General features: G+C 47.2%; 1 protein-coding gene across 2 annotated transcripts in view; it reads left to right on the top strand.

The window, feature by feature from the left end:
• LOC111979445 (ephrin type-B receptor 1) overlaps positions 1-19,846 on the top strand; it is a 482,851-nt gene that overhangs the window by 385,307 nt on the left and 77,698 nt on the right. For both annotated transcript variants that reach the window (XM_024009990.2, XM_024009989.2), the window contains exon 6: positions 14,263-14,387. In XM_024009990.2, the coding sequence (XP_023865758.1) occupies positions 14,263-14,387 (125 nt within the window). The remainder of the gene's footprint in view (positions 1-14,262; positions 14,388-19,846) is intronic.

Here is a 19,846-nt window from a genome sequence, read left to right as displayed (position 1 = left end):
CGAATGTTCAGGAAGTTAAGCTTACGTTGCAAAAATAAAATAAAATCTTATTGACTAAAAATCTTGATTGACTAAAATGATATAGTACTGCTGGCTGGGGTGGGCAGGCTGGCTAGCAGTGGCTGCGTTGTGTTGACTTTATGTTAACGTGTAGCTGGCGAGGAACCTCGACAATTACTCAAAAAACTACACAATTATCTTGGATACAAAAGACAGCAAAGACAACTATGTAGCTAGCTAACACTACGCTAATCAAGTCGTTCCGTTGTAATGTAAGTTGTAGTGTGTGGATTTCTACCGTAGTGCTGCTATTCGGTATAGAGTTGGCTAACTAGCAGTGTTATGACTAGCAGTGTTGACTAGGTAGGAGACGGCAGCGCAGCGCGGTGGACGAGAAATAGTGGTTAGTTAAACGCCGAATAATACTCTAACCAACTCTAAGCTACACAATTATCTTAGATACAAAGATAGCAAAGACAACCTATGTAGCCAGCTACACACTACACTAATCAAGTCGGTTCCGTTGTAATGTAAACGTTCTCTTTCATGTGCTGCTATGCTGCTGTGCTGCTATTCGCGAGCTGCTAGCTGGCTAGCTAGCAGTGTTGACTACGTTACGTTTACGAAAATAGCTGCGGCTAGTTACCGAATAATTACTCTAACCAACTCTAAGCTACACGATTATCTTAGATACAAAGATAGCAAAGAGGAACTGTGTAGCCAGCTAAGACTACACTAATCAAGTCGTTCCGTTGTAATGTAATCGTTTCTCCAGTGCTGCTATTGCTGCTGTGCTGCTATTCGGTGGCTAGCTGGCTAGCTAGCAGTGTTGACTACGTTGTTACGTCGGACGAAAATAGCTGGCTAGCGAACCTCAATAACCTCAATAACTACACAATTATCTTTGATACAAAGACGGCTGATGTAGCTAGCTAAGAGTACAACAAATCAAACCGTGTATGTAATGAAAATGAATGAAAATGGTTAAAAACTACCTGTGGAGCGAGGCTGTGAATTGCGACTGTCACGCTCCAAACCGGAAGCGTTGACTATAGAACCAATTGCTCTATATTGGCAGTGAAGTATGGGTACACTCTCTAATAATAGAATTCACCAAGAGGCCACAAACATCAATTGAAATACTACATGTCAGAGTTTTGCAAAGACTGTATTGCAAGTGCAAAATGAAAAACTCCAAATAACGCATGTAGTGCAGAATTGGGCCAATACCCCCTCCTCATTCTACTAAAAACAAGTGACCCAAAACATTCACACACACAGGCTTTACAATGTCAAGAGATGAAACAGAGGAAGGTCCTCAGCCAGCTTGGTTCTGAGGCTGCAGTTCACAAGTCCACAAACCAAACCCCATACGAGCCTCAGGACAGCAACTCAGAAATCCTGGCCCCAACCAAATCATCACAAAACAAAAAGACAAAATATTATCGACCTATTGGAAAGACACCACAGAAAATATAAGTTATATTCAATGATATTTTGACGCTCTTACACAGACAGTACATGGTGGCAGACTATCTGACCACTGTGACTGAATAGAAAAACTGAAGGCAAAGACACTTGGACTACGGTACAGACTAGTTGAGCACAGTCTGGCTTATGAGAGACCGGTCGTCACAAGACAAACCTGGCTGACCCAGAGAGACAGTTGCTGTGCGTCACTCTGCCTCCAGGGGAGAGGTAGAGACAGAGTTGCATTTTCTTAATGCATTTTCTGAGAGAGAGCAGAGTCGATGAGAGAGAGGGAGATGAGAGAAGAGGAGAGAGAGAGACGAGAGAGGAGACGAGAGATGAGACGTGAGACGAGAGAGAAGAGAGAGATGGAGAAGAAGCAGAGAGGAGGAGAGACTGAGAGAGAGAGAGAGAGAGAGAGAGGAGAGAGGAGAGACGGGAGTTACGGAGACGAGAGAGACTAAGAGACCGCGACTAGCGAGAGACTCGGCAACTGAGAGAGGACTGCAGACTTGAGCACTGAAGAGACTGAGTAGAGCTGGATGAGACTGAGAGTAGTGAGAACAATGACTGAGAGCTGAGAACTGAGCTGAGAGACTGAGATGAGGACTGGAGGACGAACTTAGAGACGTGGAGAATTATGTGTGGAACTGACAGTGGAGAGACTGACCTGAGAGGAGATCTGACCGACTTGAAGTAAGTGTCGAGACTCGAGAGGTTAGAGGACTGGAGATTTCAGCGGACTGAGAGTCACTGTGAGAGAGATGTGACAGACTGAGAGACCAACGAGATGATGAGTGAAGGAGACAGAGACTGAGAGAGACTCAAGAGACGTTGAGAGACGAGTGAATGACGAGACTGAGGATGCGATGAGACTAGGAGTAGAACTGAGACTTGAGAACTGAGAAGTGAGGAGACAGAAGTTGAGAGTGAGGTGAGACCTGGGAGGCGACTAGGGAGAGAGAACATAGGAGAGACTGCAGAGTGTTCTGATGAAGAGACTGAGCGAGTGAGACAGGTGGAGTCGTGAGAGACGAGGCTGAGAGATGAGAGGATGAAGAGAGAGACCTGAGATGGAGACTGACAGAGAGTACTGAGAGACTGATGAGACTGAGACTACACGGAGACGAGAATTGAGATCGAGAGACCTTAGAGGAGAGACGTGAGAGAGAGACTGAGACTGAGAGAGCTAGGACTGAAGACGTGAGAGTCTGAGAGATTGAGACTAGACGAAGACGTGAAGAGGACTGAGGACCTGAGAGACTGAGACGAAGTGAGACGAGTGACGAGCAGTGAAGACTGATGAGAGTGAGAGGACGGTGAGGCTACTAAGAGACTGAGAGTGGAGATGCATGACAGAGATAGTGACCTGAGACGAGAGATGCTGGAGACATGAGGAGCTGAGATGAGAGAGATGAACTGAGATGACGAGAACGGATGAGAGTGAGTAGGACTGGAGACTGAGACGGCTGAGATTGAGACTGAGAGGAGAGACTGACGAAGAGACTGAGAGAGACCTGAGAGAGATGAGAGCACGTGAGAGTGAGACCTGGAGAGCTCGGAGACTGATGAGCGCAATGAGGACTGAGTCGAGCGTGAGAGACTGAGAGAGAGTGAGAGACTGCAGACGTAGAGAGGACTGAGAGTGAGAGAGTGACAGAGTGAGAAGAGACTGAGAGGCTTGAGAGGACTAAGACTGAGAGAGACTGAGAGTTGTGAGAGACTGAGAGATGTTAGGGGACTCGAAGGGAGACGACGTGAGACCTGAGATGGCATTGTGCAGGAGACGAATGAGAGAGAACGACTTCGATCGAGAGCGAGAGACGGACTGGAGAGAACTCTGCGAGATGAGAGCTGAGAGACTGAGACTAGAGACGTGAGAGATGAGAGACCTAACGACGACTAGAGAGAGTGAGAGACCGATGACTGCAGAGACTGAAGCAGAGTGAGAGACCTAGAGACTGAGACCTGAAGCAGTTGAGGAGACCTGAGGACTGAGGAGACTGAGACTTCGAGGAGAGTGAGAGTGGAGACTGAGCTAGGAGACGGTGAGAAGCTGAGAGAGACGTGAGTAGGGTGAGACTGAGAGTGAGAGACCTTGAGACTGAGAAGACTGAGGACTGAGAGTGAGAGACTGAGACTGAGGGACTAGATATTGAGGAGACCGAGACTGAGAGACCAAGACTGAGCAGTAGGACTCGTGAGACTGAGACCTGAGACGTGAGAGGACTGAGACTGGAGATGACGTGAGACTCGAGGAGACTCGAGACTTTGAGACTGAGTGAGACGTAGAGACTGACGACTGAGGAGGACTGGAGACTGAGACGTAGAGCGAGAGGAGAGAGTGGAGAGACTGAGAGGAGAGACTGAGAGCTGAGATGGAGCTTAGAGAGACTTGAGACTGACGGAGGGACGCAGAGTGAGAGGCCTGAGAGTGAGAGACTGAACTGAGAAGCTAGAGTGTGAGAGCGAGAGTGAGACTGAGACTGAGAGCAGTGACTGAGAGTGAGGACTTGAGAGTGTTGAGAGATGAGAGCTGAGACGGAGACGTGAGAGCAGACTGAGAGAGACTGGAGAACTGAGAGTGTGAGAGCGGACGAGACTGAGAGTGATGGAGAGAGACTGGAGACTGGAGAGCTGAGGAGAGCTTGGAGATGACGAAGGACTGGACTGAGAGAGTGAGAGACTGAGACTGATGAGCGAAGACTGAGGACCTGAGACTGGAGGAGACTGAGCAGAGTGAGAGAGACGTAGAGTGGAGACTGAACTGCAGAATGAGAGTGCACGAGAGAATCCTGCAGGAGATGTGAAGACTTGAGAGTGGAGAGACTGAGATTGAGAAGACGAGAGAGACTGAGATGAGGTGAGACTGAGACTGAGGACTGAGAGACTGTGAGAGAGAGACTGAGAGAGTGAGAACTGAGATGAGAGACTGGGAGTGAGAGACTGAGAGCTGAGACTGAGAGAGTGAGAGACTGAGACTGAGACTGAGACTGAGAGAGTGAGAGACTGAGACTGAGAGAGTTGAGAGACTAAGGATGAGAGAGTGAGAGAGTGGACGAGATGAGAGGAGAGACTGAGACGAGACTAGAGAGAGTGAGAGACTGAGACGGGACTGAGAGAGACTGAGAGAGACGTGAGAGACGCGATGAGAGACTGAGACTGCATGGACTGAGAGAGATGAGAGACTGAGACTGAGGACTGAGCAGAGCTGAGAGCTGGAGACTGAGAGTTGGAGGAGTGGAGAGACTGAGACTGAGAGACTAGAGAGGTGAGTGAGAGGAGACTGAGCATGAGAGAGTGAGAAGACTGAGATGAGACTGAGAGTGTGAGAGACTTTGAGACTGGAGAGCTGAGAGAGACTCGAGACTGAGGAGAGTGAGGACTAGACATGACTGAGAGAGATGAGAGACTGAGAGACTGAGATGAGACCGAGACTGAGAGAGTGAGAGACTGAGACTGAGACTGAGAGAGTGAGAGACTGAGACTAGTGAGGCATGAGACTGAAGAGAGAAGTAGTGGAGAGACTGAGACTGAAGAGATGAGAGACTGGAGACTGAGAGAGTGAGAGAACTGAGACTGGAGACTAGAGACTGAGAGACTGAGAGAGACTGAGACTGAGACTGAGGGAGAGTGAGACGAGACTGAGACTGAGACTGGAGAGATATGAGGACTGAGACTGAGGAGACTGAGACTGGAGAGAGACTGAGACTGGACGAGAGACTTGAGACTGAGGACTGAGAGAGTGAGAGACTGAGAGTGAGAGACTGAGAGAGTGAGAGACTTGGACTGAAGAGAGACTGAGACTGAGAGAGTGACGAGACTGAGTGAGACTGAGAGAGTGAGAGACTGGACTGAGGAGATGAGACTGAGAGAGTGAGAGACTGAGAGTGAGATTGAGAGAGTGAGAGACTGAGCTGAGAGACTGAGAGTGAGAGATGAGAGACGACTGAGAGTGTGAGAAGTATGATGAGAGAGATGATGAGTGGAGAGCGGGTGTGAAGAGACTGGACTGAGAGAGACTTGAGAGTGTGAGAGACTGGAGTGTGAGAGACTGAGACTGAGAGGTGACAGAGAGACTGAGAGAGACTGAGAGACTGAGAGTGTGAGAGACTGAGACTCGGGTGAGGATGGACTGAGAGACTGAGAGAGACTGAGGAGAGTGAGACGAGACTGAGACTGAGAGAGTGGAGAGGACTGAGACTGAGAGATAGAGACTGAGACTTGAGAGATGAGAGGACGAGAGTGAGGATGAGAGAGACGTGATGAGAGAGACTGAGAGTAGAGAGAGAGCTGAGAGTGTGGAGAGACTGAAGAGCGTGAGGACTTGAGACTGAGAGAGACGTGAGAAGAGACTGAGAGATGAGAGACTGAGGATGAGACTGAGAGAGTGAGGAGACTGGAGACTGAGAGGATGGAGACTGAGACTGAGAGAGTGAGAGACTGAGACTGACGAGAGTGAGAGACTGAGACTGAGACTGAGGACGAGAGAGTAGAGAGATAGACTGAGAGAGTAGGAGAAGCTGAAGAGAGACTGAGAGACTGGAGACGAGAGAAGTGAGAGACTGAGACTGAGAGAGTGAGAACTGAAGATGAGAGACTGAGAGTGTGACGAGACTTGACGACTGAGATGAGACTGAAGAGTGAGAGACTGGCGGACTGGAGAGAGACTGAGAGACTGAGGACTTAGAGAGATGAGAGAGAGACTGAGACTGAGGACTGAGAGAGATTGAGAGACGTGAGCAGACTGAGAGAGTGAGACTAGACTCGAGAGTGTGAGAGACTGAGAGAGTGAGAGACTCGAGACTGAGAGTGTGAGAGACTGGAGACTGAGAGACTGGACTGGACTGAGAGAGGGAGTGCGAAGAACTGAGACTGCAGACTGCAGTGAGGTGTGAGAGACTGAGAGTGAGAGAGATGAGACTGAGAGGTAGGAGAGAGACTGAGAGATGAGATGACTGACTGAGAGACTGAGACTGACGAGAGAGACGAGGATGAAGACGAGAGAGAGAACTGAGAGAGAGAGACTAAGACGAGAGAGACGAGAAACTGACGAGAGAGAGAGACAGAGAGAGAGACCTGGGAGGAGAGAGAGGACTGAGAGGAGAGACGAGAGCTGACGAGAGGAGAGAGACTGAGTGAGAGACTGAGTGAGAGACTGAGTGAGAGACTGAGTGAGAGACTGAGTGAGAGAATGAGTGAGAGAGAGACTGAGACCCCTCATCTGAATCGAACAGAGGCCCCTATTAGATGACTATGGTGTGGTGGTGCTGTGTCTTTAAGGAGAAAACCACAATTAAACTGTTCTGTGAGGGAATGGGCCTTGGACCACTGGTCAGCTGACCAATTACCGGGACGTTTCCGACCAATCGTTGAACTGGGAATTAGTCAAGCATACCGGGAACGTCCAGCTGGGAATTGAGGGATGGATGCCCTGTGGATTGTGAAATGTATTACGCTTATCCTGGGAAGATCTAAATGAGGGAGTTGATGCAAAGGGAGAAAGGGAAGAGGTCACACAAAACTATTCATGTTATTTTCTGGGAGGGTTTGGTGATAATAAATGAACTTTCTGTCCCTTGTGTTGTGTAATAGATGTGGAATAGACGTGATGCAGTGGAGGCTGGTGACTTGAAAGATGTTTGAGGATGGGAGACACATGGTATAGGCACAGAACGCATGGAGACAACAAAGCGTGTTTCAAAAATCGTCAAAGACTAATTATTTTAACCTACAGCATTTAATAAAGACATTTATACTACAATATTATTGGGAATGGGAATGAGAGGGCTACTTAGTGTTGGGAAGGGATCACAGTAGTGATTGGTATGAGGCATGAGTTGAGGTGTTCAGAGGTTTGACTTCAGTGCAGGACGGGATTTGACTGGGAAGACAAAAAACAATAACACAACACACTACACATTTAGACAAAAGAGTTAAGAATGAGTTAGTCCAAGCAAGGAGTAAAATCATTGATGTGTAATAATGTGATTGACTTTACATACAGTAATGAGAGAAAATTGATAGGGGGACTCACAGTGCTTGGAGAGGAAACATTCAATGTGCCAGTGGATGAGCAGGCACATAAGACGTGGCTTCAGGAGAGAGTTGACAATGGTAGTGGAGTGGACTGGTCATCACCTCTTAATCAGGGAACAGGAGGGGACTTAGCTGTAGATACAAATAGCAGATACATTCCATTACAGCTGCGCCATCGTAGGTTTGAACAACAACTTTCTCCATGAATTTAAACTCCGACAGCGCATCACGCCCACGTGACACATGACACATCAAAGTAGCCCAAGAAACATTACTGAATAAAGCCCTGATCATCCACATACCTGACGATAACTGACAACTGCAAGCAGACTGGTGGCATCATAGGTCCCAGAGTGGTGGGGCAATTTTTACCCCCTGGGGCCCAGCGTTTTTCCTTATGTGTTAACCTAACCAGAAAAATTATGGACCCTATAAGGTATGTGTCACGACTTCCGCCAAAGTCTTGTTTGGGTGGSTTCGGCGGTCGACGTCACCGGTCTTCTAGCCATCGCCGATCCACCTTTCATTTTCCATTTGTTTTGTCTTCATTTCCCACACACCTGGTTTACATTCCCTCATTACGTGACGTGTATTTAACCCTCTGTTCCCCCCATGTCTGTGTGTGGAGTTGTTTGTTGTAAAGTGTTTGTGCATTTCTAACTGGTTTGCGACAGGTTATTTTAACCCGTATTTTGTTGTTTCTGGGTGCAGTTTGTTTTGCCTAAATAAACTGCTCCGGTTGTTACCCATGTCTGCTCTCCTGCGCCTGACTTCCCTGCAGCCAGTTACGCACCTCTTACAGTATGACAGTGATTAATCAGTTATAAAAAGGTTTTATAAGGCCTATGTTGGGACCAGTTTTTCCTATTCAGGTCACATGTTTGAAAAAAACTCCTGGTCATGGGAGGGGGGGGGGGGTTGGAAACCCTGTCAAACTGCAGCAACCTTATACTTGTTCATATTAATTATATTTAGACTAGAATAGGAGGGGGATTTCCTCAACCCAGACACAGAGACAACAACTGATAGACAATAGAACTCTCAGGGCTGAGCTTACTTTATGCATGTTTGCATCATGCAGACCTRTGCAACTTTAGGCTTTATACAAAATTAACTCACATCTGTCATCAATATTATCTCGATTGATTAATTCAAGTTAATAATTTTGGATTGAAAACGTATAGGCAGCCTAGCCAGCCCAATTTTGAATATAAACCAAATTTGATAAAATTCACATTTTCTCCTGACACACAAATGGACTATAAATACAGAACGTTACCAATTAATTTACCCTGACCAGATGGACACGGCACATAGGCTGTATGCATCTGCTCTTATTAGTAGCCTACATTTGATCAGACTGAAAAATAGTGTTGTTTTCATCCCATAGGGCATGTCAGATTTATAATGTTTAGGTGTAGCCTAGGCTGCTGCAACATCTATGGAATTAGTTTTTGCTTGAGTCTGTCCAGGAGTGATTATGTGTTATCATCTTTGCTAAATAAATGCCGGAGGAAAGTGTAAAGCCTACTGTACTTGAGCACGCGCAATTTTGTTTTTGCTGCGTCAACCTCTCTTTAATCTAACTTTTAATGGATGATGCAATGGAAGCTATCAAATCACTGTGAATTGATTTCGACATCCCAGATAAGTTCTATATGTTCAGCAAGTAAAGCATCGTAATGTGCAATTACCACTGCAAGCTCCTTGTAGTTCCACGTGTTAGCGTTTCCCTCTCRTCGTGTCCTCTAAAAGCCGATTCCTGCCCAAAAACACAGCGGTGTTGATGAGGCGCTTGAGAACATCCCTGTTTCTTCTTACTTTCTCGCTGTTTGAATACGCAGACCTTCGTCATGATCGATGCAGATATTTCCCAGAAGCATGAATCTGATYTGGRCATTTATATGCTCCCTGCTTTTGTTTTGCCGTTTAGCTGAACGATCAATGTTCTTCAAGGCCCCTGTACCCCTCTTTCGCCCAAGGGTCAGACTTTCCAAAAAGCAGCCAAGGCCAGCAATATAGGCAGCTTGATGAAAGGCTCCCAGTTAACCAGCTATACTTTTGATACCAGTTGGTATTGATGAAATGCTCCCTGTTAACCAGCTATACTGTTGTACCAGGTGGTATTGAACGCCCTCACCTTGTCATCCTTCTTCATGAAACTGATCTCAGGCAGAGGTCGACCCTCACTTTTCATTCACACCTTCTCCGTGTACACCAGAGAATGAAAGGGGTTCTTCAACAAAAAGTCAACAACATTTTCGGCAACAATTGGCCCAGCGTCATCTGGATTTGGCCGGGGTAGGCTGTCATTGTAAATAAGAATGTGTTCTTAACTGACTTGCCTAGTTAAATTAAAACATTAAAAAAATTWAAAAAATWATATATTTTGGATAGTTTTATCTAAAAAACTTTTTTAGTATTTCACAATTTTTATTTGTATGAAATTTCACTGAAGAGGATGGTCCTCCCCTTCCTCCTCTGAGGAGCCTCCACTGATGTGATGGCCCTGTGCTGTAGTGTGGAGTTAAAGAGATGTGTAATGTGATGGCCTTGTGTTAGAGTAGCAGTTTACAGATAACCTCCCCCCCTACTGCTCTCTCTCTCTCTCTCACTCGCTCGCTAGGGTCACTGGGAGGGTTGACTTTGATTAATGTTAAGCCGAGTGTTGCATTAAAAGCTGGGGGCAGCCAGTTGGGCCAGATAAAAGTAGAACAGAGGAACAAGGGAAGGGGGAGGGATGCAGGATGGGGGGAGGAGAGAAGTGCAGGGGACAGCCACCAATCACTGTCATCGCTGGTGTTCCCTGGTAACGATGGGGACGCGTTTTGGCTTCAGCGGGCTTGACCATTGACCTGCAGCCAGGTACTGACAGTCCTGTTACAAAAACAGGCTCATTACAAACAGGGCACTAACACACACAGGCCTTCCAAACAAGGACTAGGCAAACTTTTTATCCATGAGTTGCAGAAGTGCTAGGATAATTTAATTGTGACTTTTAGACAGGGGGTACAGTATATTGTACTTCTGTGTGTGTGGAGATTTTTAAATGGAAATGTTTAACGCAGCAGCACAACCATGGGCACACACCCTCACTCATCCAATCAGTGAGACATGCTGAAACCATGTAGAATTACAAATATCTGCCTTGTCTTACTATAATTGGCCAAACTGTGTCTGTCTGGTTAAATACATGAGTCTGGGTCTTAGTTTCTGTCCCAAATGGCACACTTTTCCCTATACAGTGCACAAGTTTTGAACAGAGCGCTATGGGCTGTTGGTCAAAAGTAGTGCACTTTGTAGTCAATATGGTTCCATTTGGGATGCACACTCAGTCTGTTAGACTGGGGTCTGGTTCTGGAATACACACTCCCTTCCGCTCCTCCCTTCCGATGCTCGAGTGCAGGGAAGACAACAGCAGCGTTGGGGCCTACTGGGGCTGTCAGTAACACTGTGTGCTGTGCTGTGCCCAGGGCCGGTAATTGATAACGCGGCCCAGCAGAGCTTTGGGCACTGGAGCGTGTGGCAGGCAGAGAGGAGAGGCTGAGCTATATACAAGGTGAGACTGGGTAGGATGAAGTGCGTGGGCTGAAACAAGAGAAGAGGCAGGTGGAGTGGAGGGGGTTGAGTTGATTGGCTGGGGGTTATTTGGGGATTTTGGGAGCTGGAGTGTTGAAAAAAGTTTGGTGTGTTTACGAAAAGTGTGTGTGGGGGGGGGGGGGGGGGTCACAGGGTGTGTGTATAGTGTGTGGGTGTGAGAATGAGGTGATGGAGGGTTTATTTCGACAAAATAGAGTGTGTATAGACATACTGTATCTGGCGCTCTGTCAGTATGTTTTGGGGTCAGAATAATGAGCCTCCATCTCTCAGCCTTCCACACAGAGATCCAAAAATGCACTCAACTACAGTATATACTAACATCATTCTCCTGTATCATGCTTTTTTATTTTTATTTAACTAGGCAAGTCAGTTAAGAGCAAATTCTTATTTACATGAAGCCTACCCTGGCCAAACCCGGACGACGCTGGGCCAATTGTGCACCACCCTATTGGACTCCCAATCACAGTCAGATGTGATACAGCCTGGATCCGAACCAGGGATTGTAGCAGCAGCAACACCATGGGCACACACCCTCACTCATCCAATCAGTGAGACATGCTGAAACCATGTAGAATTTAACAATATCTGCCTTGTCTTACTATAATTGGCCAACTGTGTCTGTCTGGTTAAATACATGAGTCTGGGTCTTAGTTTCTGTCCCCAAATGGCACACTTTCCCACTGTTATACAGTGCACAAGTTTTGAACAGAGCGCTATGGGCTGTGGTCAAAAGTAGTGCACTTTGTAGTCAATATGGTTCCATTTGGGATGCACATTCAGTCTGTTAGACTGGGGTCTGGTTCTGGAATACACACTCCCCTCAGTCTGTCTAAGGCACTGAGATGCAGTGCCTTAGACAGCTGCGCCACTCGGGAACTAAATTACATCAACAGAAAATATACTTAGTGATAGAATATGGAGACCCGAAATATATGAAATACGTAAGCGAAAAAAATAAAGACCTTTTCTATTACAAATGTAGACATAGAGGACAGAGAAAAGCCGACCCCCAATATAATTAGGGATTTCTTTAAAGTGTGCATTAGGGGAATAATAATCTCATACTCAGTAAAAATTCAATCTGAGTTAGAAATTACAATTAAACACTATCTTAGAAAAAGCCCATAACAAATATTTACATGGAAAATAAGAAAATAAAATGTCTGCAATAGGTTATTTTACGTTTGAAGAGAGCCAACACCTACAGGTTAAACTCAAATAAAGCATACTATTTAATGGCAAATAAACCTGGTACACACCTTGCAGCTCTCACATAACGAATACACTCAAAACCAATTATAATTTTAAACGATTAGGATACAAACGCTTTAATAAGAAACAACAACGCTATTAATAACAATTTTTTTAAATGATATGAAAATCTATATAAATCAGAATTAAATAACAGTTGGTCTGATCCTACAGCTTTCTAAGACTCAATTACCATGAAGCAACTGTAGGCAGATAGAAAACAATCACTAAAATGGAAATCACCCCAAAATAAATATTGCGCAGAGAAAAGCACCAGGGATTCCCATATATTTTTTTGTATATTCTGGGTCAAAGTAGCTTCCCTATTTACTCTAATGACAATACAAATGTGCTTCCGAGTGCCATGTGTCAAACAGTTATTTCAGTTGTATTAGAACCAGGGAAACCAGGAGAGTCCCCTGCAGATTAGTCCCAGAAGTTTAATACATTGCGGCAATAAAATAATAGCAAAACTCATAAGCAACAGAATGGCAAAAGTCTTACCAGACTTAATACATATTAATAAAACGAGGTTTATTAAAAATAGACACTTACAAACAAATACAAGAACATGTTTCCGTTTAATACTATACGCTAAAAAACAAGATGTAGATTTATCAATAATGGCTGTTCGTGGCGAAAAGGCTTTCGACCGTCTTGAGTGACCTTTTCTAAGTATTCTAATTCCTAATTCTATGCTTCCATATACTCCTGGAATGGATACTGCGAAAGATAAGCAAAGAGCAAAGAGAGGGGGAGAGAATTCCCTTTCTTCCATACACTGGAGGTAACGTATTTCTCCTGTCCAATCAGGGCTAAATTCACACAGACACGCACATTCATGCTACACTCACATCACAATTGCTGCTACACTCACATCACAATTGCTGCAACCAGAGTCATATTTACTATTACTAATACACAATAATACTGCACCATTTAAACACTTTCTATGATACATTGGACTATACATTACATTTATTGTGACAATACAGTAAATGTATAGTCCAATGTATCAGAGAAAGTGTTTACATGTTTGCCTTCCTGTATTATACTTATGCTAAARATATATATATATATTCTACTGAGCCATTTACTTTATGTTCGTATTCTTATATTTTTGTTGCATTGTCAAGGAGTAACCTTGAAGTAAGCATTTCGTTGGATGGTGAATACCATGTATATCCTGTACATACGACTAATAAAACTTGACACTAAGCGCTTGTCTTCGGCACTCACAGTCTCCACCCCAACCACCTCTTCCTCTGCTAGCCCAGTAAGACAGGAACAAGGAATGATAATATAGAGATGATAGCACGGAGGACAAAAGCAAGGGAATGAAGGGGAAATTGCTGGGGCAGTGGGTTAATTCAGAGCCCATATGTGTGCACTCAGGTGTGCTGTGTCTGAATGGGAGAGAGAGCAGAGAGAGAGAGAGAGCATAAGAGAATAGGCCCACATTGTGCACCCAGGTCGAACCATTACAAAAATATGGGATGGAGTTTTATTTCAAAGGGCAGTTTCTTATCAAGAAAATAATTTAACACTTCATATGGTCCAGGTCTTTGTGCTGCATTAGGTAATGATTTTATTCAGACCCAATGTAGATTGTTACCTTAATGTATCGGAGGCGGAGACCCGCACAAAGAGAGAGAATTGAAAAGTGAGGACGTTTTTAAACATGTGCTTGCTGCCCCATGACAGCTCTGACTGCAGATTCTTACCGGCTTGACTTTTGTCTGATCATTTTTTACGTGTTATATTGTGTTAACTTTGTGTGTAACTTTCATTGCCACTTTCTTGCAACGTTCAGGCTGTTACAAGGCACAGAGAAGCCATTTTGGTTTTCCATATAGAGTGGTTGTTAAACTTCCTGTTTCTCTTCCTGTTTCCTGTTTGCAGCCCCCTCGATCGTACCCATCATGCACCAGGTGAGCTCCACCATGAAGAGCTTCACGTTGTCATGGCCACAGCCCGAACAGCCCAACGGAATCATCTTGGACTACGAGCTACGCTTCTATGAGAAGGTAGGCTCTGTGTGTGTGTGTGTTTGTGTGTGCGTGTGTGCATGTGTGTACTGTATAAGGGTATGTCTGCACACACATTCATATGCTTATACACTGTGTTTATCTGTATGTGAATTGATACAAAAGATACCAAGAGAAGTTTCTCTTCTGTTCCGAAGTGAAATCCCCAACCCCCCTGGGCTGATAATGTCATCTCAGTTCCACCTCCAGTCCACCTTTCCTTCCCACTGTTCTTTGGTTTCCCTGCCTTCCCTGTCGGATGAAGTGAATACCTTGACCTCCGCTCCATCTCGCTCCCCTCCCTACTCCAACTGCGGTAATGCTATGCGTCTGGTGGGGCTAGCATCGACCCGTCTACTGCCGTCTGCTCCTACACAATAGAACCTGCTTTAATAAGATACAAGAGCTGACCAGAGTGGCTATGGTAGCAGGTTTTATTGACCTGTAGGCTTTTCCCAAGTCTTCAGTCTACAGACATTATGATATAGAGCCTGAAGAAGACAGAGTCTAGAAAAGAGAAGGCAGTGTTTGTTTGAGATGTTGTTTGTGTACTTTAGGTGGTCGATAGGTTGGTCGGCTGGTTGGTGGTTTGGTCGGCTGGTTGGTGGGTTAGTCGGTTGGTTGGTGCGTGAGTGGGTTAGTCGGTTGGTTGGTGGGTTAGTTGGTTGGTTGGTGGGTTAGTCGGCTGGTTGGTGGGTTTGGTCCGGCTGTTTTGTGGGTTAGTCGGTTGGTTCGTGCGTGAGTGGGTTAGTCGGTTGGTTGGTGGGTTAGTCGGTTGGTTGGTGGGTTAGTCGGCTGGTTGGGTGGGTTAGTCGGCTGGTTGGTGGGTGGGTTTGGTCGCTGGTTGGTGGGTTGGTTGGTGGGTTGGTCAACTGGCTGGTTGGTTGATTGGTCAACAGGTTGGTGGGTTGGTCGTCTGGTTGGTGGGTTGGTCGGCTGGTTGGTGGGTTGGATGACTGGTTTGTTGGTTGGTCGGGCGTCAGCTGGTTGATGGTCGATAGGTTAATGGGTGGGTCGGCTGGTTGGTGGGTTAGTCGACTGGTTGGTGGGTTGGTCGGCTGGTTGGTAGGTTAGTTGGTTGGTTGGTGGGTGGGTTGGTTGGTGGTTGGTTGGTGGGTTGGTCAACTGGCTGGTTGGTTGATTGGTCAACAGGTTGGTGGGTTGGTGGTTGTCGTCTGGTTGGTGGGTTGGTTGCCTAGTTGGTGGGTTGGTCGGCTGATTGGTGGGTTGGATGACTGGTTTGTTGGTTGGTCGGGCGGTTGGTGGGTGGGTGGGTGGGTTGGTTAGCTGGTTGATGGGCGATAGGTTAATGGGTAGGTCGGCTGGTTGGTGGGTTGTCTGCTGTTTGGTGGGTGGGTAGTCGATCTGGTTTTGGTTGGTTGGTTGGCTGGTTTGTGGGTTGGTCGGATGGATGGTGGGTGGGTTGGTCGGATGGATGGTGGGTGGGTTGGTCGGCTGGTTGTTTGGTTGGTGGGTTGGTCAACTGGTTGGTGGGTTAGTCAGCTGGTGGTGGGTTAGTTGACTGGTTGGTGGGTTATTCGACTTGTTGGTGGGTTGGTCAACTGGTTGGTGGGTTGATTGATAGGTTGGTGGGTTGGCCGGCTGATGGTGGGTGGGTCAACTGGTTGGTTGGTTGGTGGGTTGGCCGGCTGGTTGATGGGTTGCTCGCCTGGTCGGTGGGTTGGTCAACTGGTTGATTGATTGGTCAACAGGTTGGTGTGTTGGTCGCCTCGTTGGTGGGTTGGTCATCTGGTTGGTGGGTTGGTCATCTAGGTGGTGGGTTGGTCGACTGGTTGCTGGGTTGGATGGCTGGTGGTGGGTTGGTCGTCTGGTTGCTGGGTTGGTCAGCTGGTTGGTTGATAGGTTAAAGGGTCGGTTGGCTGGTTGGTGGGTTAGTCGGCTCGTTGGTGGATGGGTTAGTCGGCTGGTTGCTGGGTGGGTTGGTCGGCTCATTGTTTGTTGGGTTGGTCGACTGGTTCGTTGATTGGTCAACAGGTTGGTGTGTTGGTCACCTGGTTGGTGGATTGGTCGATAGGTTGGTGGGTAAGTCGGCTGGTGATGTGTTAATTGGCTGGTTGGTGGGTTAGTCAGCTGGTTGGTGAGTTGGTGGGTGGTTGGTAGGTGGGTTGGTTGAGTGGTTGGTTGGTCGAAAGATTAATGGGTTGGTCGGCTGGTTGGTGGGTTAGTCGGCTGGTTGGTGGGTGGGTTAGTCGGCTGATGGTTGGTGGGTTGGTCGGCTGGTTGGTTGGTGGGTTGGTCGGCTGGTGGGTTGGTTGGTCGGCTGGTTGATGTATGGGTTGGTCAGCTGGTCGGTGGGTTGTTCAACTGATTTGTTGATTGGTCAACAGGTTGGTCTTTTGGTCGCCTGATGGGTGGGTTGGTCTTTTGGTTGCCTAGTTGGTGGGTTGGTCGGTTGGTTGGAAGGCTGGATGGCTTGTTGGTGGGTTGGTCTTGTGGTTGTTTCCTTGGTTGATAGGTTGGTGGGTTAGTCGGCCAGTTGGTAGGTTAGTCGGCTGGTTGGTGGGTTAGTCAGCTGGCTGGTGGGTTGGTCGGCTCATTGGTGGTTGATTGGCTGGTGGTTGGGTTGGTTTGCTGGTTGGTCGGCTGAATGTTGGTTGGGTTGGTTGTTGGTCGGCTTCTTGGTGGGCTAGTCAACTGGTTGGTTGATTAGTCAACAGGGTGGTGGGTGGTCGGCTTGGTGGGTTGGTTGGTCACCTGGTTGATTGATTGGTCAACTGGTTGGTTGGTCGATAGTGTGGTGTTTAGTCAGCTGGTTGAGGGGTTTCTCGGCTGGTGGTAGTTGGGTTGGTCAGCTGTTTGGTGGGTTGGCCGGCTGGTTGATGGGTTGCTCGCCTAGTCGGCGGTTTGGTCAACAGGTTGGTGTATTGGTCGCCTGTTTGGTGGGTTGATCATCAGGTTGGTCTCCTAGTTGGTGGGTTGGTCGGCTGGTTGCTGGGTTGGATGGCTATTTGGTGGGTTGATCGTCTGGTTGGTGGGTTGGTCAGCTGGTGGTGGTAGATAGGTTAATGCGTTGGTTGGCTGGTTGGTGGGTTAGTCAGCTGGTTGGTTGGTGGGTTGGTCGGCTCGTTGGTGAGTGGGCTGGTCAGCTGGTCGGTGGGTTGTATAACTGATTGGTTGATTGGTCAACAGGTTGGTGGGTTGGTCGTCTGGTTGGTGGGTTGGTCGCCTAGTTGGTGGGTTGGTCGGCTGGTTGGAAGGTTGGATGGCTTGTTGGTGGGTTGGTGATGTGGTTGTTTGATAGGTTGGTGGGTTAGTCAGCTGGTGGTGTTGTTCACCTGGTTGGTGGGTTTGTCGTCTGGTTGGTGGGTTTGTCGTCTGGTTGGTGGGTTGGTCGCCTAGTTGGTGGGTTGGTCGGCTGGTTGCTGGGTTGGATGGCTGGTTGGTTGGTCGATAGGTTATTGTGTTGGTCGGCTGGTTGGTGGATTAGTCGGCTGGTTGGTGGGTTGGTCGGCTGGTTGGTTGGTTGGTAGATAGGTTGGTCGGCTGGTTGGTAGGTGGGTGAGATGGTCAGCTGGTCGGTGGGTTGTTCAACTGATTTGTTGATTGATCAACAGGTTGGTGTGTTGGTCGCCTGGTTGGTGGGTTGATGATGACTACTTCAGGCGCCAACAGACATGGCCGCCTCGCTTCGCATTCCTAGGAAACTATGCAGTATTTCGTTTTTTATGTGTTATTTCTTACATTGTTACCCCAGGTAATCTTAGGTTTTATTACATACAGTCGGGAGGAACTATTGGATATAAGAGCAACGTCAACTCACCAACATTACGACCAGGAATACGACTTTCCCGAAGCGGATCCTCTGTTTTGCCCACCACCCAGGACAATGGACCGGATCCCATCCGGCGACCCAAAACAACGAAGCCGTAGAAGGGGCAGACGGAGTGGTCTTCTGGTCAGGCTCCGTAGACGGGCACATTCCAGAGAGACATCAGAGACTGTAACATTCTTTGTTTCACGGAAACATGGCTCACTCGAGACACGCTATCAGAGTTGGTACAGTCAGCTGTCGCGCCAACAGAAACAAACATCTTTCTGGTAAGAAGAAGAAGGGGGGGTATGCCTTATGATTAACGAGACGTGCTGTGATCACAACAACATACAGGAACTCAAGTCCTTCTGTTCACCTGACTTAGAATTCCTCACAATCAAATGCCGACCACATTATCTACCTAGAGAATTCTCTTCGATCATAATCACAGTTGTGTATATTCCCCCCAAGCAGACACATCGACGGCCCTGATAGAACTTCATTTGACTCTATGTAAACTGGAAACCACATTTCCGGCTGCATTTATTGTAGCTGGGTATTTAACAATCTAATCTGCTAATCTGAAAACAAGGCTCCCTAAACTCTATCAGCATATCGATTGCGCAACCAGGGCTGGCAAAACCCTAGATCATTGTTATTCTAACTTCAGCGACGCATATAAGGCCCTCCCCCGCCCTCCTTTCGGAAAAGCTGACCACGACTCCATTTTGTTGCTCCCAGCCAATAGACAGAAACTTAAACAGGAAGCTCCCGCGCTCAGGTCTGTCCAACGCTGGTCCGACCAATCGGATTCCACGCTTCAAGATTGCTTCGATCACGTGGACTGGGATATGTTCCGCACTGCATCGAACACCAACATTGATGAATACGCTGATTCGGTGAGCGGGTTTATTAGCAAGTGCATTGGCGATGTCGTACCAACAGCGTCTATTAAAACATTCCCAAACCAAAAACTGTGGATTGAAGGCAGCATTCGCGCAAAACTGAAAGCGCGAACCACTGCTTTTAATCAGGGCAAGGTGACCGGAAACATGACCGAATACAAACAGTGTAGCTATTCCCTCCGCAAGGCAATCAAACAAGCTAAGCGTCAGTATAGAGACAAAGTAGAGTCGCAATTCAACGGCTCAGACACGAGAGGTATGTGGCAGGGTCTACAGTCAATCACAGAATATAAAAGAAAACCAGCCCCGTCGCGGACCAGGATGTCTTGCTCCCAGACAGACTAAACAACTTCTTTGTTCACTTTGAGGACAATACAGTGCCACTGACACGGCCTGCTACCAAGACCTGCGGGCTCTCCTTCACTGCAGCCGACGTGAGTAAAACATTTAAACGTGTCAACCCTCGCAAGGCTGCAGGCCCAGGCGGCATCCCCAGCCGCGTCCTCAGAGCATGCGCAGACCAGCTGGCTGGTGTGTTTACGGACATATTCAATCAATCCTTATCCCAGTCTGCTGTTCCCACATCCTTCAAAAGGGCCACCATTTTTCCTGTTCCCAAGAAAGCTAAGGTAACTGAGCTAAATGACTACTGCCCCGTAGCACTTACTTCCGTCATCATGAAGTGCTTTGAGAGACTAGTCAAGGACCATATCACCTCCACCCTACCTGACACCCTAGACCCACTCCAATTTGCTTACCGCCCCAAAAGGTCCACAGACGAC

Source organism: Salvelinus sp. IW2-2015, linkage group LG19 (genome assembly GCF_002910315.2).
Source record: "Salvelinus sp. IW2-2015 linkage group LG19, ASM291031v2, whole genome shotgun sequence".
Lineage (NCBI taxonomy): Eukaryota > Metazoa > Chordata > Actinopteri > Salmoniformes > Salmonidae > Salvelinus > Salvelinus sp. IW2-2015.
The sequence above is the reverse complement of the archived record's forward strand: the minus strand, read 5'-3'. Positions and strand labels throughout refer to the sequence as shown.